The 25384-nt window shown below is 39.1% G+C and overlaps 1 protein-coding gene across 17 annotated transcripts in view; it reads right to left on the reverse strand.

Annotated features, from left to right (window-relative positions):
* Positions 1 to 25384, reverse strand: part of FNBP1 (formin binding protein 1) — a 139738-nt gene that overhangs the window by 92190 nt on the left and 22164 nt on the right. For 16 of the 17 annotated variants that reach the window (XM_019920177.3, XM_073806717.1, XM_073806718.1 and 13 more), the window contains exon 2: positions 4451 to 4566. The exons of the other annotated variant lie outside the window; for it this stretch is intronic. In XM_019920177.3, the coding sequence (XP_019775736.1) occupies positions 4451 to 4566 (116 nt within the window). The remainder of the gene's footprint in view (positions 1 to 4450; positions 4567 to 25384) is intronic. 17 annotated transcript variants of the gene reach the window in all.

Here is a 25384-nt window from a genome sequence, read left to right on the forward strand (position 1 = left end):
TCTACCCAGCAAGGATCTCATTCAGATTCAAAGGAGAAATCAAAAGCTTTACAGACAAGCAAAAGCTAAGAGAATTCAGCACCACCAAACCAGCTCTACAACAAATGCTAAAGGAACTTCTCTAAGTGGGAAACACAAGAGAAGAAAAGGACCTATAAAAACAAACCCAAAACAATTAAGAAAATGGTCATAGGAACATACATATCGATAATTACCTCAAATGTGAATGGATTAAATGCTCCAGCCAAAAGACACTGGCTTGCTGAATGGATACAAAAACAAGACCCATATATATGCTGTCTACAACAGACCCACTTCAGACCTAGGGACACATACAGACTGAAAGTGAGGGGATGGAAAAAGGTATTCCATGCAAATGGAAATCAAAAGAAAGCTGGAGTAGCAATACTCGTATCAGATAAAATAGACTTTAAAATAAAGAATATTACAAGAGACAAGGAAGGACACTACATAATGATCAAGGGATCAATCCAAGAAGAAGATATAACAATTATAAATATATATGCACCCAACATAGGAGCACCTCAATACATAAGGCAACTGCTAACAGCTATAAAAGAGGAAATCGACAGAAACACAATAATAGTGGGGGACTTTAACACCTCACTTACACCAATGGACAGATCATCCAAAATGAAAATAAATAGGGAAACAGAAGCTTTAAATGACACAACAGACCAGATAGATTTAATTGATATTTATAGGACATTCCATCCAAAACCAGCAGATTACACTTTCTTCTCAAGTGCACATGGAACATTCTCCAGGATAGATCACATCTTGGGTCACAAATCAAGCCTCGGTAAATTTAAGAAAATTGAAATCATATCAAGCATCTTTTCTGATCACAATGCTATGAGATTAGAAATGAATTGTAGGGAAAAAAACATAAAAAACACAAACACATGGAGGCTAAACAATACGTTACTAAATAACCAAGAGATCATTGAAGAAATCAAAGAGGATATCAAAAAATACCTAGAGACAAATGACAATGAAAACATGATGATCCAAAACCTGTGGGATGCAGCAAAAGCAGTTCTAAGAGGGAAGTTTATAGCTATACAAGCCTACCTCAAGAAACAAGAAAAATCTCAAATAAACAATCTAACCTTGCACTAAAGGAACTAGAGAAAGAAGAACAAACAAAACCCAAAGTTAGCAGAAGGAAAGAAATCATAAAGATCAGAGAAGAAATAAATGAAATAGAAACAAAGAAAACAACAGCAAAGATCAATAAAACTAAAAACTGGTTCTTTGAGAAGATAAACAAAATTGATAAACCATTAGCCAGACTCATCAAGAAAAAGAGGGAGAGGACTCAAATCAATACAATTAGAAATGAAAAAGGAGAAGTTACAACAGACACTGCAGAAATACAAAGGATTATAAGAGACTACTACAAGCAACTCTATGCCAACAAAACGGACAACCTGGAAGAAATGGACAAATTCTTAGAAATGCACAACCTTCCGAGACTGAACCAGGAAGAAATAGAAAATATAAACAGACCTATCACAAGCACTGAAATTGAGACTGTCATTAAAAATCTCCCAACAAACAAAAGTCCAGGACCAGATGGCTTCACAAGTGAATTCTATCAAACATTTAGAGAAGAGCTAACAGCTATCCTTCTCAAGCTCTTCCAAAAAATTGCAGAGGAAGAACACTCCCAAACTCATTCTATGAGGTCACCATCACCCTGATACCAAAACCAGACAAAGATACTACAAAACAAGAAAATTACAGACCAATATCACTTATGAATATAGATGCAAAAATCCTCAACAAAATACTAGCAAACAGAATCCAACAACACATTAAAAGGATCATACACCATGATCAAGTGGGACTTATCCCAAGGATGCAAGGATTCTTCAATATAGGCAAATCAATCAATGTGATAAACCATATTAACAAATTGAAGGAGAAAAACGATATAATCATCTCAATAGATGAAGAAAAAGCTTCTGACAAAACTCAACACCCATTTATGATAGAAACTCTCAAGAAAGTGGGCATAGAGGGAACCTACCTCAACATAATAAAGGCCATATACGACGAACCCACAGCAAACATCATTCTCAATGGTGAAAAACTGAAAGCATTTCCTCTAAGATCAGGAAGGAGACAAGAATGTCCACTCTTACCACTCTTACTCAACATAGCTTTGGAAGTCCTAGCCACGGCAATCAGAGAAGAAAAAGAAATAAAAGGAATACAAATTGGAAAATAAGAAGTAAAACTGTCACTGTTTGCAGATGACATGATACCATACATAGAGAATCCTAAAGATGCTACCAGAAAACTACTAGAGCTAATCAATGAATTTGGTAAAGTTGCAGGATACAAAATTAATGCACAGAAATCTCTTGCATTCCTATCCACTAATGATGAAAAATCTGCAAGAGAAATTAAGGAAACACTCCCGTTTACCACTGCAACAAAAAGAATAAAATACCTAGGAATAAACCTACTTAGGGAGACAAAAGACCTGTATGCAGAAAACTGTAAGACACTGATGAAAGAAATTAAAGATGATACTAACAGATGGAGAGATATACCATGTTCTTGGCTTGGAAGAATCAATATTGTGAAAATGACTATACTACCCAAAGCAATCTACAGATTCAATTCAATCCCTATCAAATTACCAATGGCATTTTTTATGGAACTAGAACAAAAAATCTTAAAACTTGTATGGAGACACAAAAGATTCCGAATAGCCAAAACAGTCTTGAGGGAAAAAAACAGAACTGGAGGAATCAGACTCCCTGACTTCAGACTATACTACAAAGCTACAGTAATCAAGACAATATGGTACTGGCACAAAAACAGAAATATAGATCAATGGAACAAGATAGAAAGCCCAGAGATAAACCCACGCACCTGTGGTCAACTAATCTATGACAAAGGAGGCAAGGATATACAATGGAGACAAGACAGTCTCTTCAATAAGTGGTGCTGGGAAAACTGGACAGCTACATGTAAAAGAATGAAATTAGAACACTCCCTAACACCATACACAAAGATAAACTCAAAATGGATTTGAGACCTAAATGTAAGACCAGACACTATAAAACTCTTACAGGAAAACATAGGAGGAACACTCTTTGACATAAATCACAGCAAGATCTTTTTTGATTCACCTCTTAGAATAATGGAAATAAAAACAAAAATAAACAATGAGACCTAATGAAACTTAAAAGCTTTTGCACAGCAAAGGAAACCATAAACAAGATGCAAAGACAACCCTCAGAATGGGAGAAAATATTTGCAAATGAATCAACGGACAAAGGATTAATCTCCGAAATATATAAGCAGCTCATGCAGCTCAATATTAAAAAAACAAACAACCCAATCCAAAAATGGGCAGAAGACCTAAACAGACATTTCTCCAAAGAAGACATAGAGATGGCCAAGAAGCACATGAAAAGCTGCTCAACATCACTAATTACTAGAGAAATGCAAATCAAAACTACAATGAGGTATCACCTCACACCAGTTAGAATGGGCATCATCAGAAAATCTACAAACAACAAATGCTGGAGAGGGTGTGGAGAAAAGGGAACCTTCTTGCACTGTTGGTGGGAATGTAAATTGATACAGCCACTATGGAGAATAGTACGGAGGTTCCTTAAAAAAATAAAAATAGAATTACCATATGATCCAGCAATCCCACTACTGGGCATATGCCCTGAGAAAACCATAATTCAAAAAGACACATGCACCCCAATGTTCATTGCAGCACTATTTACAATAGCCAGGTCATGGAAGCAACCTAAATGCCCATCGACAGACGAATGGATAAAGAAGTTGTGGTACATACATACAATGGAATATTACTCAGCCATAAAAAGGAATGAAATTGAGTCATTTGTTGAGACGTGGATGGATCTAGAGACTGTCATACAGAGTGAAGTAAGTCAGAAAGAGAAAAACAAATATCGTATATTAACGCATGTATGTGGAACCTAGAAAAGTGGTACAGATGAACCGGTCTGCAGGGTAGAAGTTGAGACACAGATGTAGAGAACAAATGTATGGACACCAAGGGGGGAAAGCCACGGGGGGGTGGGGATGGTGGTGTGCTGAATTGGGCGACTGGGATTGACATGTATACACTGATGTGTATAAAATTGATGACCAATAAGAACCTACTGTATAAAAAAATAAATAAAATTAAATTTAAAAATTAAAAAAAAAGAAACAGAGCCTAAAAGCAATAACTTGGTTTTTATGTTTACTGTCCTCTAAAAAATAATTTTCAATATTAAAAAAAACAACTGCTTCTACTGAAATATAAGCTTACATGAAAAGGGAAAATAAATATTTAAAGGATTATACATTTATAGTATAAAATGAGGATATAAATTATCTTTATATCCATTCTGCAGTTAACCAACAACCTTTCTCAATATCAACTTACCTGAGTTGCTTTGCATAGCTGAGTTCAATCTCTGTCCTTTCCTTTACAAATTTGATGTATTTCTCAAGAATATCAATTCCCCACTGTGTGTGTTTTTCTAAGTTGTCAAATTGATCCTGTTAATAAAAAACAAAGGGAGAGCTTGTAATCTTTCTCTGTGATTAACGTAACTTCAGTGAACAATTCTCTCAACAATAAATCAGTACGTAGAAAGCAGTTCTAACATTTTCCATGATTGTACTTGGGTGTTTTTTCGCTGAGCAAATTTTAAATCAACATTACCAAATTTGGTTTGAAAACTGCCTGAGATATTGAACTCTGACCCCTCTGTTCACGTCCCCTATTCCTGTTAGAAACATGGTGTTTGGATGTATTTAATGTCCTAGTGCAAAGCAAAGTGTCTTCTGCAGATACCAAAAGCTGAGAGATGAAACACACTCCCGTGTCAACTCAGTCACACTATTAGCACCTTAACTGTTATCTCTGAGTTAGCATTCAGGATAAGCTCACTGAAATTTGAGGCAAGGAAATGGCAGGGAGAAGAGTTACAAAATACTTGCTTTCTTCAAACAAATGACTCATGCGGACTTCATTCCAACATTCAACCATGCATCAAGCCTACACTATTTGCCAGGAATGGTGACTGGGGCTGGGGAACAAGAAAGAAGAGAATTATAGCCACGATGTACAGGCTGCCTCAAGATTCCTAGTCTGGAAGGGAGCGGGTAGGTATTCCAGCCACCCCTAATGCAAAGGCAGGGAGAGGCCCAGGAATCAGGGGGACCGGTCCTGCTGGAGCTCAAGGTGGGGGTAGGGCACAAGGGAATGAGTGGTGGTGGGTGACGGGACTAGAGGGTCCGGGCCTGATCACCCAGGGCCTTGAATGCCGAGTTAAGGTGTCTAGACTCTCTGGTGGGCACAAGTGAGCCACTGAAGGGTTCGCAAAGGGAGTGGCACACCTAAGACATGTTTAGCATCACCAGGAGCTGGATGTCAGGGGACTGTTCAATATCCTAAGCAGAGAAACTGGGAGCAGAGGGGAGGATTTTATAGACCATGAACAAAGAATCAGCTAGTCTTAGTGACTGGATGAGGAGGCTGGAAGGGATATGCAGGATAGGGGAGGATTCTAAGGCGACTCCTTGGTTCTGTTTCCTGTGAGTACACAGGCGGAGGGGCAGCAGTTTGGGGTGAAGTGACATGTGGAGTCAGGGACTGACATGTCCAGAAGAGAGTTGGAAACACAGATGTATTCAGGGCTCAAGGACGGAGGCCAGGGAGCTGGTAGATCTGAAACAATAACCAAGGATCAGAACCCCAGAGTCGGCTGCAGCTCTGCACTGAATTCATAAAGAGGGCCAAACCCAGGGAGGAGAGCCCAGAAGGACCTACGAAGGTGGGGTGTTAGCACAACATTGGGGAAGAGAGAAGTTGCAAAGGTGAAAGTCTGCTCATGAGAGGTAACAGTAACAGAGGATGAGGTTCTAGTCCCAGCTCTGGGACTTCGCAGAGAAAGGCCATGGAACATCTCAAGGTTTTAGTCATCCACCTACAAGATGAAGATAGAATCCCTGCCTAATTTGAGAAATCGGTCGTGAGGATCATGTAAGACGGAAAAATGCCAAGCCAAGTACAAAAACACAAAGCCACCATGTAACCCTATCCCAGGCGTGTGCAATCTTACAATATACATTTGGCATCGTCCTTCAGCTTATTTTTTAGACCCAGCATCTTCAATTTTAAATCTATCATTGTGCTTTGATTCTATTTTCCATTCAAAGCAGTGCAAACTGTAACATGAGAAAATGTTCCATATACTTGACTTAGAGCAGGAGGGTAGCAGAGTCAAGACACTTTTTTTCTCAAACTTGAGAAACCCTGGGAATTCCCTGGCAGTCCACTGCTTAGGATTCTGCACTTCCACTGCAGGGGGCATGGGTTCCATCCCTGGTCGGGGAACTAAGATCCTGCAAGCTACACAAGAGAAACCCTCTTCTGAAGAAAAATAATTTCCTCAACCTTACTCCCGCCCAGGCCCACAGAACAGTTTGAGAAACCTCAACTTAAGAAATTCAGGGGCTTCCCTGGTGGCGCAGTGGTTGAGAGTCTGCCTGCCGATGCAGGCGACACGGGTTCGTGCCCCCGTCCGAGAAGATCCCACATGCTGCAGAGCGGCTGGGTCCCTGAGCCATGACCGCTGAGCCTGCACGTCCGGAGCCTGTTGCTCCACGACGGGAGAGGCCACAACAGTGAGAGGCCCGCGTACCGCAAAAAAAAAAAAAAAAGAAAAAGAAAAAGAAAAGAAATTCAGGCTTTCTTTTACAAGAATATTTTCTAATTGAAAGTAATCACTGTACAATGTTTACCTTTATACCTAATAATTTCTAATATTATCATAAAAAATCAGAGACCATTTAAGATTTTCATTGATTCTTGGTCCTCAATAACATATTCCACAAACTCTGAGATTTCATTTCAAGAAACACTGCTGAAGAATGTTATTTATTTATGTTACCTATAAGGTCAAGGGTTGTCAGGCAAATTTATAGCGTAAACAAGACTGTAGATCTCTTTAAACTACTTGAGAGAGCAAATATACAAACAGTTCAAGTATGATTACAATCATTCCTAGTTAATTAGAGCAAGTCTTCTTTAAAGCTCTCTGCTAATCAGTAACCCTTTGTTAATATGGTTTCATATTGACCTTATTTATTTAAAATTCCTTTTCACACACTTCCCTCCATTTGAGAGCCCTCTCTCTGTATAATTTCCTATCTCCAGAGCCTTACTATTTTTAGCAGTTACAGATGTTTATAGATGTTATAAACATCTATAGATGTTTATAGGTGTTTCCTTGAAGACTTACTAAGATAGTCTGCTCTTAGATTTCACCCTTGTCCTGCTAATAACCTAAGTTCATATTTTTCCTTATTATATTACTTTGCAATTCTTTTTAGCCCTAATATGTATAATATAAAGCAACAGCTTTTGAGATCAAAACACTTTTTTAAAAAAATCTACATTTGAATTGAGTCCACCTTAAAAATTACAGGCCTCAAACCAACAATATGTTTCCAATAAAGTTATCTGTATTCAAGAACATTCTGCAAGCTATAATAAAGCACTTACTAAAATAACAGGGTCCAAGTGAGATAGAAGATATTAATAATAAAAAACCTGACTCAGTAACACATAAACTAGTACTTGCTTGTGAATATAGCATAGTTCTTTTTTATGCTACATTAAAACATCTCCAATGACGCCAGACTCTACTGCTGCTGTCACATGGATGGCCACAACATGGACTTTCTTGACAGCAGCTACAAGAAAATTCAAAACAGATGAAAAACTAATCATCAACCCACTTACATTCTTGACTAAAATGTGGAAAACTTAATGGAAAAAAACCTCCAAATCTTAAAAAGCCTCCTTTGTAAGCAAATATTTTAAGTGGTGTTTTTAAAAATAGCCTTTGCTACTTCGGGGATGGTACCATTATCAAAAATGAGTCCTATCCATTATCTGTGAATTATACCTCAATTAAAGACAGGGAGGGAGGGAGGAATGGAGAGGGAGAGAAAGAGAGAGAGAAATGCATCCCTTCCTGTTTAATGTCACATGATGACACTTTTGAAGACTCCTTTGCCCTCTTAAAAATCATTGAGGAGGGCTTCCCTGGTGGCGCAGTGGTTAAGAATTCACCTGCCAATGCAGGGGACACAGGTTCGAGCCCTGGTCCGGGAAGATCCCACATGCCGCGGAGCAACTAAGCCTGTGTGCCACAACTACTGAGCCTGTGCTCTAGAGCCCACGCGCTACAACTCCTGAGCCCACAAGCCACAACTACTGAAGCCCGCGTGCCTAGAGCCCGTGCTCCGCAACAAGAAAAGCCACCACAATGAGAAGCCCGCGCAACACAACAAAGAGTAGCCCTCACTCGCCGCAACTAGAGACCGCGCACAGCAACGAAGACTCAACGCAGCCATAAATAAATAAATAAATTTTAAAAGAATCGTTGAGGACCCCAAAGAGCTTTTGTTTACATGGTTTATAGCTATCAATATTTACTCTATCAGAAATTAAAAACTAAAAGATGTTTTAAATACCTATCAATTCATTTAAAAAGACAATAGTAAATCCATTATATATTAATGTAACTAGCATATATATATTTTTTTAATTTTTTGTTTATTTTTAGGAACTTTACTTTCCAAAACAAAACAAAAAGAAAATGAGAAGAATGGCACTGTTTTACATTTCTGTAAATCTCTTTAATGTCTGGTTTAATAGAAGACAGCTGGATTCTCATATTCTTTTACATTTAGTCTGTTATGAGTCTTTACTTTGGTGGAAGTACATCAAAAAAATACAACTTCACGCAGATATGTAGTTAGAAAACGGAGGAGTATTTCAATGCCTTTTCTAGGTAATTGCAGATGTTCTTATTTGACACCACACCCAAACTTAACAAATAGTAGTTTCTTAAAGGCTAGCTGCAATGTGAAATCTGAAACCATGGCAATGAATTTTTCATACTGGTTACAAGAAAATGCACTAGTCTGTCTTGCACTTTGAATGGATCTTTCACCTATGCGTGAATGCATTATGCATTGGTCATTTGGAAAATATTATTTCACTGATATATGCAGATCTTCCAAGTGTTGACACATTTCCGTATAAAATATTTTAAAATTCCATGTTTATTTCACTACCTATCTTATCTGATGAGTCTTTAAATATTTGGAAACTGTCAAGCTCACAATGCCATGTACACATTTTCCAAAATTCTAATTTCCACTTAACAGCTGGAATTTTATCGTTGGCAACAAACGTTGTCAGTTGTTTCCTTGAGGTGACAGGCTCACTTCATTTTTGAGAAAATGTTTGACAAATGCTCAAGTGTTTGTCTGTCGATCGTTCTTTGAAGTAAAAACGGTGTCCTATGATAAAAGCAGCTAGATCAGCTCAAAACAATCACTTAAGTATTTTGGTTTCAGCATACTTCCTGTCTGTCTTGTCACACACACTATTAAAAAGATGTATGATGTATATTCAAAGGTAGAGATTTAATAAAATTAATAATCTTTACTGTTTCATCAAGGACATTTCAAAATAAAACTGATTTTTTTTTTTAAACAACTAATGGTGAAGAATTCAGTAACTTCTACTGCAGGTTGGAGCCACCACCCTGATTCCTGCTAAGGCACCAGCCATCTTACCCACCACTGCTTTTGCACCATCAGTAAAAATGCCAACACAGTGAAAAAGACAATGTCTTAACTATCATTATGAAAATAGGTTTGACCTCATGGACTCCATGAGAGGGTTTCTGGAACCTCCAGAGGTCCAGGAACCACACTTTAGGAACCACTGTCATATGACACATACTCTAAAATTTCTACTTGAAAGCTTCATATTGCCAAAGATGAAGAAAGTCAGATAATGTATGAGCTAATGGAAAATGTTTAATTTATAAGAGCATACTATATATACACGCAACAAGTAACTCCAAAATTGCCAAAAGGACTGCAAATGGATGTGTCCAAGTAGCTGGTTACAACCTGACAGGTACCTTTCCAGAATCTCCCCCCTCCCCCACAGTCTCCTCTTGAATTCTCATTGCTCCCTGAATTCCAACCAACCAAAGGCTCCTGCCAGGAGCTTTCAGCTGTAAGGGGCTGAGTAAGCTGAAGAGACAAATGAGTTGCAATTGTATTAATCAGCATACAATTGCTGTATTATTTTTCAGGTGTGGTTTTCTGTCCTAGACTGTGACTAAGCTCCTTTATACACTGAAGATTGAACCGAAATAAGCATGAACTCTGGCATTTGTTTGGCTCATTATATCTTCATCAGGTTCTAAAAAATCATGAAGCTGGGACCTCCCTGGTGGCCCAGTGGTTAAGAATCCGCCTGCCAGTGCAGGGGACACTGGTTAGATCCCTGGTCCAGGAAGATCCCACATGCCACGGAGCAACTAAGCCCGTGCACCACAACTACTGAGCCCGCGTGCCACAACTACTGAAGCCCATGCGCCTAGAGTCCGTGCTCAGCAACAAGAGAAGCCACCGCAAAGAGAAGCCCTTGCACTACAATGAAGAGTAGCCCCTGCTCACTGCAACTAGAGAAAGCCCACACGCAGCAACAAAGACCCAATGAAGCCAAAATAAAATAATAAATAAATTTATTTTTTAAAAAAATCATGAAGCTGAATACAAACAAATTTTGCATTCCTATATATCTACAATATAAACCCATCAGTCAGGGTTGAGACTGGTCTCTGTAGGTCAGCATACAATGATTATTCTTGCTTATTTAGGAAGACTTCTGAAATCTGATTTTTTTTTTTCAAATGATGCAAAAGAACTAACACAGGAACTACATGCACAAAAGCTATTTACTTTAAGATGAGGAGACCAAATCAGCCACAAGGAAGTTTTCTCCAAAGTGTAGGTCAATTTTTAACACAATACTTCCTGTAATCAAAAAGTATTCTAGGGACTTCCCTGGTGGCACAGTGGTTAATACTCTGTGCTCCCAATGCAGGGGGCCTGGGTTCGATCCCTGGTCAGGGAACTAGATCCCACATGCATGCCACAACTGAGAGCCCGCCTGCCACAACTAAGGAGCCCGCCTGCTGCAACTAAGACCCAGCACAACCAAATAAATAAAGTATGCTAAACAGATACATTCAAAATCCCTGGAAAAAGCCAATCTAGTAAGAAACTAAGTTGCTAAAGTTACCTCTGTGTAAATGGCTCAGACTCAGAGGAAGGGTATACTGAGGGTAGCTCTCCATTTAAATCCGTCCCTCTGCAGCAAGTTACTCAGGGAAGGGAATTATCCCCACCATATCACTGGGGCACTTCCATCTGTGCTATCAAACCACCATGTTAGGATACTCTAATTCTGTAAAAATCCACCTCCCTAAGGACTTGGGCACTTTATAAAGTGGCAGACCTTAAATGGCTCCATTTCAACAGAATCGCTTGGAATGTAATTACCGGTGTTGGCTTCCTCTTTTCTTTGAGGGAAGAGTGTCAGAAGGAATTTGAAAAAGAATAGATACAGGTATGTGTATAACTGAATAACTTTACTGTACACCTGAAACTAACACAACATTGTTAATCAACTATACTTCAATATAAAATAAAAATTAAAAAATAAGAGTGTCAGAAGGCATAGATTTATCCTCAGTAAATGTAACAAAACCTCCATTTAAAGTGTTTTTAGGGACGTCCCTGGTGGTGCAGTCAGTGGGTAAGACTCCACACTCCCAATGCAGGGGCCTCAGGTTCAATCCCTGGTCAGGGAACGAGATCCCATATGCATGCCGCAACTAAGAGTTCGCATGCCACAACTAAGGAGCCCACGTGCTGCAACTAAGACCCGGTGCAACCAAATAAATTTTAAAAAAAATGTTTTAAGGGCTTCCCTCGTGGCGCAGTGGTAGAGAGTCCGCCTGCCGATGCAGGGGACACGGGTTCGTGCCCCAGGCCGGGAGGATCCCACATGCCGTGGAGCGGCTGGGCCCGTGAGCCATGGCCGCTGAGCCTGCGCGTCCGGAGCCTGTGATCCACAACGGGAGAGGCCGCAACAGTGAGGCCCGCGTACCGCCAAAAAAAAAAAAAAAAAAGTTTTAAAAAATCCATTTGAGTCTGAATAGTCAAGTGACTGCATCTACAGGAACAAAAAAAGTTTTATAAAACTTTATAAACAAGGGACCTCCCTGGTGGTCCAGTGGTTAAGAATCCACCTTCCGATGAAGGGGACACGGTCCGATCCCTGGTCAGGGAATGAAGATTCCCACATGCCGCAGGGCAACTAAGCCCTCACACCGCAACTACTGAGCCCGCGCACCACAACTAGCAAGACGCCCGTGCGCCGCAGTGAAGATCCCATGTGCTGCAACTAAGACCCGACGCAGCCAAATTAATTAATTTTTAAAAACTTAATAAACAAAAATGTGTCATCCCAAATAGCACCTGCAATTCTATTTCTTGAATGTTTAACAAAGACTTCAATTCATTTTCATGGACAAAAGAAGACTTGTCCTCATACATTACATTAAAAGCAGAAATACCCCCAAATATAGGTTCAACATAAAAGTTGTCAAACCTTAAAAGTGACGAAAAACCATTACCCAAAGTGACTTCAATGTTTGACCAAAGTAGATAAAATGTGAAAGGCCGCATTAGAGTGTTTCTTTCAAGCAGCCAGAAATCCTTGTGTTTTGGCAATACAAGTAGAGGCAGATTCTGTCAAACCATATACACAATACATCTACTGATTCTGAAACGGGTCCTGTGAATTAGTGTGGTGTGCGCCTTGGGTTGAAAATGCCTACTCAAGCAAGAGCCTGTGACATAATTGACAAAATAGGGGCTCTGATATCATAGGGTCATGGCTGGACAGTCAAGTTAGTACAATGGATTTTAATTAGGAAGGGAATGCACGCAAAATGAAAGGTTTTCCTGAACTCAGAATCTCTTTAAAAAGCAAGTCTACAACATGTCATAAAAATGGGTATACAAATTCAGGTATATTTGCTGTAACGAGTCACCATCGAACACTCTTTCTGTTGTGAAAATGAAAATACTAAAGAATTAGTCCATGTTCATGGTTCTTTCCAGCCATTGCATTGGAAACATGAGAGGTAAGGACATATACAAACACAAGATGAAAATACATGTATGAGTCAAAAAAAAAAACAACTTTCGCTGAAGTCTGAGGCAACAGCATATGGATGAAGTTAGCGACATGAAGAATGTGGAAAGGCGCACAGAACATGAAAAGCTGCATTTTGGAATTTTTCTAACGATAATTATATTGTGTAAAAAGGGCAGTAAAGAGGCTAATGTTGGATGTACAACAAATGAGAGGCCCCAGAAAGCAGAAGACTTGGGGCTAATGAATGTGGGGTGCGCTCAGCCAAACGTGATGCGATTTTACGTTGCATCCTGAAATGAAAAGAGAAGGTAACAACTATAACATGGAGAAAAAGCACCAGAATTTTGACTCTCCCAGAGTCCAAGCAGATGAGATTTGGAGGGGAAATTGCTATGGAACGTATTCCTTTAAGAAGCCACAATGGGGACTTCCCTGGTGGCGCAGTGGTTAAGAATCTGCCTGTCAATACAGGGGACACGGGTTTGAGCCCTGGTCCAGGAAGATCCCACATGCTGCGGAGCAACTAAGCCCGTGTGTCACAACTACTGAGCCTGCGCTCTAGAGTCCGTGAGCCACAACTACGGAGCCCGAGTGCCACAACTACTGAAGCCCGCGTGCCTAGAGCCCGTGCTCCACAACAAGAGAAGCCACCGCAATGAGAAGCCCACACACTGCAACAAAGAGTAGCCCCCGCTTGCTGCAACTAGAGAAAGCCTGCGCACAGCAACGAAGACCCAACGCAGCCAAAAATCGATAAAGTAAAATTAAAAAAAAAAAAAAAAGAAGCCACAATGAGCTTCTGGTCTATTTCAATGTTCTTAGAACACCTTAGTCACTTTCCACCCCCATCTCTGCTCCTTTGGATACAGTAAAAGCAACAAACAAACATCTGTAACTGCCCCAAACAGACTGAGTGAAAGAGACTGCAAAGGATAAGATTTTCAAGGAAAAAATATTTCAAAGAGCGCTTACTTTCTTTCATTAAAACAAACAAACAAACAAACCCACTAACTTTGTAAATGATATTTTTAACAGTATTTTTCCAGATAGGCATTATCAAATATCTTAAGCAGAGGAGGCAAAGAATTAAGGATGATGGGGTCAGGGGGGAGGGATAAAGTAGGGAGTTCTGGATTAACAGATACACACTACTGTATATAAAGTAGATAAACAACAAGGACCTACTGTATAGCACAGGGAACTCTACTCAGTACTCCATAATGATGTATATGGGAAAAGAATCTAAAAAAGAGTGGATATATGTACACGTACAACTGATTCACTTTGCTGTACACCTGAAACACAACATTGTAAATCAACTATACTTCAAAGAAAGAAAGAAAGGAAGGAAGAAAGAAAGAAAGAAAAAAGGATGATGAAGCTATAAAAACTAGTTTCAGAAAGCTGGGTCTAGCTTGTAAGTAGTGGGCTGAATCAATGCTAATTGAAGATAGAAACTAGTCAGAGAACAAGGTCTTGCTCTTTATAAGAAAAAACGCTCTGTCTCATTGTGACGGCACACAAGAGGGGCTTTGCTTAGTCAACTCACGACTGTAAGATGAACATCTGTAACACAAACACCCAGAATCGTTACTGTCTGGCTTCAACCTGGCACGGAATCTCCTCATTCATTTCCTGGTTTCTGTGCATCAGCTTGGAACATTGAAGTTTGTCTACATATGAACTGGTTCCTTTCCCGAGCCTGCTCCATCAGCAGGTGCAAGAGTTCAGTTCCCTTCCCCTCCTCCAGCTGTCCAGCATTCCTCTGAGCCCTGGAGAACTCACTGTACCTCTCAAACAGCCCACACTGGCCTCCATGGGTGATTCTCTCCTCCAGGAAGCATGTTCAAGACCAACCCAAGGGCAGAAGAAAAGAAGGAGAGGAAGAGGAGGAAACCACACTCTAAATACCAGGAAGAACTTTGAAGGCAGTCCAAAGACTAATGAAGGCAAATTAATTAATGAAGAGCAAGTAAATTTTTAATGAAAAGGAAAAGCCAGATTTTAGAAGTCTGACTTATTTCTAAACTCTATAAAAATATTTCCAGGTGTGTGTGGGGCATTGGGCAAAATATTATAGAAATATCACAGGGAAAAATTTTTTTAAGCCCTGGCACCTGAAACTTAGTTAACGTCGATGAAAAAGATTATCTAAACACTTAGCAATTTACTCACTTCCAATTTTAAGTGAAGAAGGTTAAGCAAATACAGGCTGTCCCTTTCCAAGACAGGGGATACCAAGTCTCAGTCCCGCTGCCACAACCCAGCATCTGACCCAAAGTACCCACATGACAGGCTAGCTTGGACCCATCAGAAAGTCTCTGGAAATAGGTGCTGGAGGTAAGAGGTGAAAATTGTTCCTGTGAGAAGTTAGAGAAAAAAACGTGAGTCTGCAGAGACGGAGAATAAAGCAGAGATGCCAGACAACATTACTCTGGGCATTCAAAATGGGTGTATGGCGAGCTTTCCACTGGCTGACTCAAGTCCTTTGGGAGACTGGCCTGGCCTGTTCTTCCAGCCCCTGGTTCTGTAAGATATCCCTTGGAACAGACCCTCTTGGCTGGCAACGAAGCAGTTGCCTGCTCCCCGTTCTGTGGGTCGAGCAGCTCTCCTGATACAAGATCACTTCTCCCATCTCCCTTGCAGCTAGGACATGAACATGTGACATCACCCTGGCTAGTGAGGCGTATGGGATATCTACAGGTGGCTTCTGAGAAAGACTATCCTCCCTATTAAACTCCTCCCCTTCTTAACTTGACTTGGTCATAGCTGCCTGTGGTGCTTGGAACTGCACCCTCCCCGATTTGCCCAGCTGCCTTTTACTGATCCTTCTTGTTTCAGTTTAAACATCACTTCCTCTGAAAGGCTTTCTCTAATCCCACATCTAGATGGAGTCCCATACTTCCAGGCTCCCACTGCCTTTTTATTTTAACCCCCACTACAACTCTAGTGTTTCCACCAGAATTCCAGTGCCTATGGTCAGCGCACAGTAAGAAATGGTTGAATGTTTGCAATTTTGGAAAAGAAACAAGGGGTGTGGGTTAGATTGAAAGTAACAAAAGACACAAAGCAAAGAGGCTTAGATGATAAGGACACGTACTATCTCACATTACAAAGAGTCCAGAGGCAGGGATGTTCCAGGATTGGTGTTGATGGTCAGTAATTTCATTAAAGAGCCAGACGCTTTTCATCTCTCGTTTCTGCCATTCCCAGCACATCAGGGATGCTTCCTCCTCCTAGTTACAGGAAGTCCCCTTTCTAAATTCTAAAAAAGCTGAAATTCCAAACACATCTGGCTCCAAAGGTTTTGGATAATATCAATAGATGTTGAAAGTAATTTGGGGAAATAAGTTGCTCAATAAGACAAGATAGGAAAAATAAAAGGTACAAGGATTGGAAAGGAAGAAATACGTCATTCACGGATTATATGACTAACTATGTAGCATAGACAAAAGAATCCAGTGATAATTTTTTAGAATTAAGAGTTTAACATGATTGCTGGATATAAAATCAACATACAGGACACAATTGCTTTTCTATAAACCAGCAACAAACGGAACATGAAATTTTAGAAACAATTTCATTTACAATAGCATGAAAAGTTGCAAGTAGATAGAAATGAACTTAATAGAAAATGTGTGAGATCGTCATGGAGAAAATGATAAAACTTTCTTAAGAGACATTAAAGAAAACCAGAATAAGTGGAGAGATACAAGCCATGTTCATGGATTGGAAGGTTCTATACTGTAAATGTATCAAATCTCCCCCAAATTATCTATAGATCCAACGCAGTTTCAATTAAAATCTCAACAAGTTTTTGGAGAATATAATTCAAAGATTAAAAGGAGTTGAGGGACTTCCCTGGGGGCGCAGTGGTTAAGAATCCTCCTGCCAATGCAGGGGACATGCGTTCGAGCCCTGGTCCGGGAAGATCCCACATGTCACGGAGCTACTAAGCCCGTGTGCCACAACTACTGAGCCTGCGCTCTAGAGCCCACAAGCCACAACTACGGAGCCCAAGTGCCACAACTACTGAAGCCTGCGCGCCTAGAGCCTGTGTTCCACAACAAAGAGAAGCTACTGCAGTGAGAAGCCCGCGCACCGCAACAAAAAGTAGACCCCGCTTGCCCGCAACTAGAGAAAGCCCACGTGCAGCAACGAAGACCCAATGCAGCCAAAGGTAAAAAATAAATAAATTTTAAAAAAAGGAGTTGAAAAGCTAAATCAATAGCCAAAAACACTCTTGAAGAACAAGGCAGGGGTGGGTACTAGCCACACCGGATATTGACTTATTATGAAGTTAATTAAGAGGCTGTGTGGTATTGGCCAGGGACAGAAAAATAGGTGAATGCAAAGAACAGAAAGGCCAGGAACAGACCCATGCCAAAAAAGACTTTGTATAGAAAACAGGTAGCCGTATAGAAAAGACAGAGAACCTGATGGCAGGACCTGGGGTCTGGAGCTAGAATGAATTGGTTTGAACTCTGGCTCTTTGACATATCAGCTATGTCACACAGAGCAAGTTACTTAACTTCTCTGTGTTTCTGCTTCTTGTCTAAAAAAAATGGGCATAATAGCAGGATCTATTTGTAGGGTTACTGTAAGGTTTCAATAAGTTATCTCATGCTTAGAACACTGCTTGGTACACGGTAAGCCTCAGTAAGTGTGAATACTGGCATCATCATCACCAACATCACCACCACCACCATCATCACCATCATCATCAAAGGCCAATGGGGAAAAAACAAGCTGTTCAATAAAAGGTGCTGGAAGCGGTGGGGGGTGGGGGTGGGGGTGGGATGAACTGGGAGATTGGAATTGACATATATACACTGATATATATAAAATGGATAACTAATAAGAACCTGCTGTATAAAAAAATAAAATTCAAAACTTCAAATAAAATAAAAGGTGCTGGGATAATTGTACATCTATTGAAAAAAATGAAATCAAAACTCTATCTCTTACAATACATACACAAACTAATTCCAGGTAGATTAAAGACCTAAATGGAAAGGGCAAGACTATAACATTCTCAGGAGACAATATAGGAGAATGCTTTTCTGACCTTGTAGGAAAGGATTTTTTAAAAAGATACAAAAAAGCATTCACTGTAAAGAAAAATAGATTGATAAACCTGACTGTACAGAAACTAAAAACTTCTAGGGGACTTCCCTGGTGGCGCAGTGGTTGAGAATCCGCCTGCCAATGCAGGGGACACGGGTTCGAGCCCTGGTCCGGGAAGATCCACGTGCCGCGGAGCAACTGAGCCCGTGCGCCACAACTACTGAGCCTGCGCTCTAGAGCCCGCGAGCCACGACTGCTGAAGCCCGCGTGCCTGGAGCCCGTGTTCCGCAACAAAGAGAGGCCACTGCAATGAAAAGCCCGCTCACCGCAGTGAAGACCCAACACTGCCAAAAATAAATAAATAAATAACGACACAAATAAATAAATAAATTAAAAAAAACAAAACTAAACTAAAAACTTCTGTTCATGAAAAGATACCACGAGGAAAGTGAAACGATACAGGACAAACTGGGAGAAGATATTTGTAACACATGATCAACAAAGGGTTAGTAAGTATCTAGAATATAGAAGGAACTCCTTCAAATCAATTTTCTTTTTTTAACTGAGGTATAACTGACATATAACATTATATTAGTTTCACGTGTACAAAATAATTATTTGATATTTATATTGTGAAATGGTTGCCACAGTAAGTCTATTTAACATCAGTCACCATACACAGTTACAAAAAGATGTTTTTCTTGTGATGAGAACTAAATCATTTCTCAAAAAGAGGAAATAACCCAATAGGAAAGGGGGCAAAAATCATAATAATTTTAAGAATGAAATGATATTTAGCTTTATAAGTAATCAAGAAAATGCATATTAAAATTATACCCACCCGCCTGGCAAAATTTTAACTCAGAAAACACCAAGCGTTAACAAGGATGTGTTGCTAGGTGAATGCTCATATACCGCTGGGGACCTTGGCACACAGATTGGTTTACCTAGTAAAGGTGAGCATTTGCCCCTGTATGACCCAGCAATTCTTCTGCTGGAGACGTATCTTAAGGTCTAGGACCAAAACAATAAACTCTTGCTCATGTGCACCAAGGGACATGCAAAGGAATGTTTATAGCAGCATAATTCACAGCAGCAAAATACAAACAACCCAACTGTCCATCTGATTCCATTTATATAAAGTCTATATAAAAAGAGACAAAACTAAACCATGTATTGTTTATCGATATATTCATAAGTGACGAAAAACTACAAAGAAAAACAAAATAATATGTTTCATACAAAATTTTGAATAGTACTCAATTAGGGCAGGAGAGTATGAAGGTGGAGATGTGATCAGGCTCATAGGGGGCTTCTGGAGTGGAGTAAAGTTCTATTTCTGTCCCTGGGTGAAATGCACATGGATGTTCATCTCACTGCTATTTCTGTACACGTCATTCTATCTATACAGTTTCATACATTCATTTGTAATATACCACAATTAATATTTAACTGCTAGTTTACAGTTGGATTGATAGGGAAATCTTCAGTATAAGAGGGACTTAAGATCACTTGAACCTCTGCCAACTGGAGATCAAAAATAAAGATACATTTATGAAAGAAAAGAAATGAAGTCAATAGAAACATTACATAAAGTATTGAACTATTACATTTCCCCTTGATTGATGTGCTTATTTTTTTCCCATAAAAAATATAAAACGTTCTTCAGAAGATGGGCACCATTTAATACCCAAGTATGGACTGATTATTGATTGCAAAAAAAGACTTCACACTTAGAAAGAAAAAGCTTTTAAAAAATCCAAGACTATTGAATATTACCATTTGTAAAACAAAGAACAAATGAACAGAAACAAAACCAAAAAACCCATTTTGCTTATTTGGTAAGGAAAGTGCTTTATTATGAATTTCTTTAATTATTCGTGGAATTAACCTTTTTTAGACATGTTCGTTAGCATTTGGAATTTCCTCTTATAATGGTTCTCTTCTTAATCCTTATTCACTTCTCTGTTAGAAATTTTGAAATTATCTTATTGTTCTGCATAAGCTCATCATATCTTAGAGTGTCATATTTGGTATAAATGTTGGATTTAAAATTTGATATGTATTTTTGACACAGAGAAATATAAATGTACGTTTATCTAGGGGGTTAGAACTGTGACTATTTTCCACTTCTCTGCGCGTTCCAAATTTTCTCCAATGAGCATTTTTCCTGATTATCAATATAGTACAATGCTAATTTAGTTAACAAGTTATTATTTTAAAGACACCCAAGGAAATAACATCAGGAAGTATCTATTCTGGAAGTAACTTTTACCTTCACTTTATTGTATTACCATTTCCTTCCAGGTAGTAATTCATGATAAAATAACATAAATGTTGCCATTTTACTCAAGTCTGATGCTTTTACTAAAAGGAAAAACATCTCTACTGACATATCATGTAACATTAAATAGAAATCCAGGGTTCACTTTCAAATGTCTTTTCCTCTAAATTTCTAAATCTACTGCCAAGTGCTGCCACCTTCATACTAATCAGTTTACCGAAGGTGCACCAGGCACTCTTACCTGTAATCCCAACACTAGTTACCTCTTTCACTGAGCACGACCTCATCTGAGCCTGACTCACTACATCTTGCACCATCAGTCAAGACTAACATGGCACATACCACCTGGGGGCCCTTGTTAAATATTTGTGGAATGAATGAATGAGTCAATGGAAACTCCTTCAGCCATCACTGTAATTCTTCTGCTATTTAATTCCTTCAAGCCCATTATCAGAGTCAGTTTAGTTCACATATGTCGTTTATTTTCCTGGATTTCAGGATAATGTGAGCCAGCCTCTCTGCCAAGAGCTAGGGATGCAACTGTGAACACAAAAGTACCCTGCTCTCATGAAGCTATTAAAAATGTTACTTTTGAAGAGCCTGCAGTAACCTGAGATTTTACATATATAGGGTTGCTTTCTTTTTTTTTGCCTTGTTTCTTAAACCTCCAATCATACCATTAGGAGCACTTAAGTCCCTGAGCTCGGGTGCAAAAAAAAAAGCTTAAAAAAAAAATTCTAGTACATGGCTGCTTTCCCTAAGCTGTTGCCAAAGAATGTGAGACAGCTAAATGTTTAGATACCTATAATCCTGGCACAAGTGTTTTCTTTTCATTAATTATACACGGATAGTCAGTTTTCTTAATAACTAAAAGCTATTCAAGTTTTAAAAATAAACATGAATAGATAGTTCAAAGAAAACCCGCATGTTTGGCTCTGTTTTTGAGTGGTTGTAAATTATTTCTAGCTGCATCTTATTTCATTCTTTTGAGCTATTTCTGTGTTACAGATTTCTTTTGGGCAAATGCTAATATAACGAATACACTATAGTAATGCTTTAAAAACAAACTAAAATGAGTAAACTAAAAACATACAGCGCTGTTGGTCAGGCTAAGTGTTTCCGTTTTTGTTTTGTTTTGTTTTTTTGAGGTACGCGGGCCTCTCACTGTTGTGGCCTCCCCCGCTGCGGAGCACAGGCTCCAAACGCGCAGGCTCAGCGGCCATGGCTCACGGGCCCAGCCGCTCCGCGGCACGTGGGATCTTCCCGGACCAGGGCACGAACCCGCGTCCCCTGCATCGGCAGGCGGACTCTCAACCACTGCGCCACCAGGGAAGCCCAGGCAAAGTTTTTTATTGCAGGACAGGGGGAAGGTTTGTGGACTATGCGGCATGAGACTCCAGTCTCGGCGCCTCACTGCACTAGCAGTGTGAAGTTGCATAACTTCTGTGTTACAGTTTCCTCATCTGTAAGTGAAAATAATAATACCACACTTAAAGCCATTGAACTGTATACTTAAAAGTGTCTAAAATGGCAAATTTTATATTATGTATATTTTACAATAAAAAAAGTTTATGAAAAAGACTATTAAGAGAAGTCAGAAAGATCACATTAGACTAGACAACATAGGGCCACATTGGCCATTCGAAGGAATTTTAGAGTAGGTTGGGGAGTCACTGAAATACTTTGAGAATAGTGAATTTCTTCTGATATTGCTTATTGACTTTCAGTATTCATTTTTCACCCCTTCGAAGTTTCTACTTTACCATAAAGACTAGAAGGCTAAAAACTACATTTCTCAGACTCTCTTGTACGTAGGGATCTGTGTTTAGGTTTCACAAGCGAGATAATGCTCGTGAGATCTGAAAAGCGAAAATGAGGCAGTGTGGAAAAAAAGTACCAACCTGGTAAAGTGGTTGGGACATAAAATGAGTGAATATGGAGTAAAGTGCTGAGAATTGGCACCAAGTAATTAAGTAGCTAAATAATAGCTTACTGACAAATTAAACATCATAGCGATATCATAACACAGGTCAAATGGTTAAATTCTGTGCCCTAAAAGACAGGTAAGGGACTTCCCTGGCCATCCAGTGGTTAAGAATCCATGCTTCCACTGCAGGGGGCACGGGTTCGATCCCCGGTCAGGGAACTAAGATACTGCATGCCAAGTAGTGTGGCCAAAAAATAAAAAATTAAAATAAAAAATTAAAAGACTAGGTAAAACTATCTTTAACACTAGATTCCATTCCCACTTTCTGCACATGGGTTACTCACAGTGTGAGCTAGTAAGGAATCCAACATTGCTAGTGGTTATGACCGTAATCCTGAATCTAAGAGCAGAAATCCCAGTGTTCCAGGGATTTGGGGTAGGACCATAGGAAGCCTCTAATTCAGTGGGAAGTGCCCATATTTCAGGAATTCTTCAAAGAATTATGCAAACACAAAGGTGCAGAAGATGTTAACAACTCAAGTTAATCTGCATGGTCATCCATCGACCGATGAATGGATAAAGAAGACGTGATACATATATACGATGGAATACCATTCAGCCATAAAAAAGAATGAAATAACGCCATTTGCAGCAACGCGGATGGACCTAGAGATTATCACACTAATTGAAGTCAGTCAGAAAGAGAAAGACAAATACCATATAATATCACTTATGTGTGGAATCTAAAATATGACACAACTGAACTTATCTACGAAATAGAAACACACTCACAGACACAGAGAACAGACTTGTGGTTGCCAAGGGGTAGGGAGGTGGGGGAGGGGTGGATTGGGAGTTTGGGACTAGCAGATGCAAACTACTATATGTAAGATGGATAAACAACAAGATCCTACTGCATAGCACAGGGAACTATATTCAGTATACTGTGATAAACCATAATGGAAAAGAGTATGAAAAAGAATATATATATGTATATATATGTACATATACATGTATGTATATATGTACGTATATACATATATGTACATACATATATAAAACTGAATCACTTTTCTGTACAGCAGAAATTAACACAACTTTGTAAATCAACTATACTTCAATAAAATAATTTTTTTAAAAAAATGGAATCTTCAGAAACATCTTATTCTATGAAATCATACATCAATAAAACATTAGGGGACTTCCCTGGTGGTGCAGTGGTTAAGAATCTGCCTGCCAATGCAGGGGACACAGGTTTGATCCGTGGTCTGGGAAGATCCCACATGCCGTGGAGCAACTAAGCCCATGAGCCACAACAACTAAACCCGTGTGCCACAACTACTGAGCCCGCATGCCACAACTACTGAAGCCCGTACTCCTAGAGCCTGTGCTCCACAACAAGAGAAGTCTCCACAATGAGAAGCCAGCGCACCACAACGAAGAGTAGCCCTCTCTCGCTGCAACTAGAGAGAAAGCCCGCGCGCAGCAACAAAGACCCAACATAGCCGAAAATAAATAAATAAATAAATTTTTTTTTTTTAATTAAAACATTAGCCTCTGGGGGTGGAAAATGTCTTTTTAAAAGAAAGGAACAACATTGTAAAGCAACCATACTCCAATAAAAATTAATTTAAAGAAAAGGAAAGGAAAGAACCAATGCAGATGCTTTTAAGTTTAAAATAAAAATCGACAATTTTTTTCCTTCACAAGAGCTAATAGGTTAATAGGTTATTTAATGATCTTGGTTTACTGCACTGATTTTTTTTTTACTTTTTAATTAATAGACTTTTTTTTCCCCAGCAGTTTCAGGTTTACAGGAAAATTGGGCAGAATGTACAGAGTTCCCATATACTGCTCTCCCCATCCCAGTTTCTGCTATTATTAATATCTTGCATCAGAGTGGTACACTTGCTATGAATCATTAGCCAATATTGATACATTATTATTAACTAAAGTCCATAGTTTACATTAGCGTTCACTCTTGGTATTGTACATTTTACGGGTTTTGCCAAATGAATAATGGCACGTATCCACCATTACAGTATCATACAGAATCGTTTCACTGTCCAAAGAACCCCCTATGCTCCACCTATTCATCCCTCCCTCCATCCTAAACCCTGGCAACCTGTGATTTTTTTACTATCTGCATAGTTTTGCCTTTTCCAGAATGTAATACAGTTGGAATCAGACAGTGGGTAGCTTTTTCAGACCGGCTCTTTCACTTAGCAATGTGCATTTAAAGTTTCTCCATGTCTTACAAGGACCTACTGTATAGCACAGGGAACTATACTCAATATTATATAATAACCTATAAGAGAAAAGAATCTGAAAAAGGATATATATATATATATGGGATATGTATAACTGAATCCCTGTGCTGTACACCTGAAACTTACACAATTTTGTAAATCAACTATACTTCAATTAAAAGATTTTTTTTAAAAAGTTCCTCCATGTCTTTCTGTGACTTGATAGTTCATTTCTCTTTATTGCTGAATAATATTCCATTGTCTGGATGTACCAGTTTGCTTCACCATTCACCTACTGAAAGACATCACAGTTGTTTCTGAGTTTTGGCAATTATGAAGAAAGCTATAAACATCAGTGTGCCGGTCTGACTGATATTTTCCCTTCCAAAAACATTCTTTTTTGTTCTGGAGTTGTTCTCTTTATTTCTTTATTTTAAAAAGCGACATGGATAACAAAAGAATGACAGTATTATTTAAAAAGCCCACTGCACAGAAAAGTCAGGATTTCCTCAAATTAAGAAAACTTTCTCTTGGATGGTTCTCTCAGCACTATTAGGCATTTATAAGAAATTCTAAAAAAAAATAATAAACAAAAATAAACTAAAATAAAAAAGAAATTCTAATGAACAAAAACGGACATGGCGCCTTTAAGAATTATGAATAATTTAAGGTGGGGCAAATTGTAAGAATGCTGTGCAATTTCTTTTTTCAGGCAGTATTTGTAAAGATAGCATAAA

The sequence above is a fragment of the Tursiops truncatus genome, chromosome 6 (assembly GCF_011762595.2).
Source record: "Tursiops truncatus isolate mTurTru1 chromosome 6, mTurTru1.mat.Y, whole genome shotgun sequence".
In the NCBI taxonomy this organism is placed as follows: domain Eukaryota; kingdom Metazoa; phylum Chordata; class Mammalia; order Artiodactyla; family Delphinidae; genus Tursiops; species Tursiops truncatus.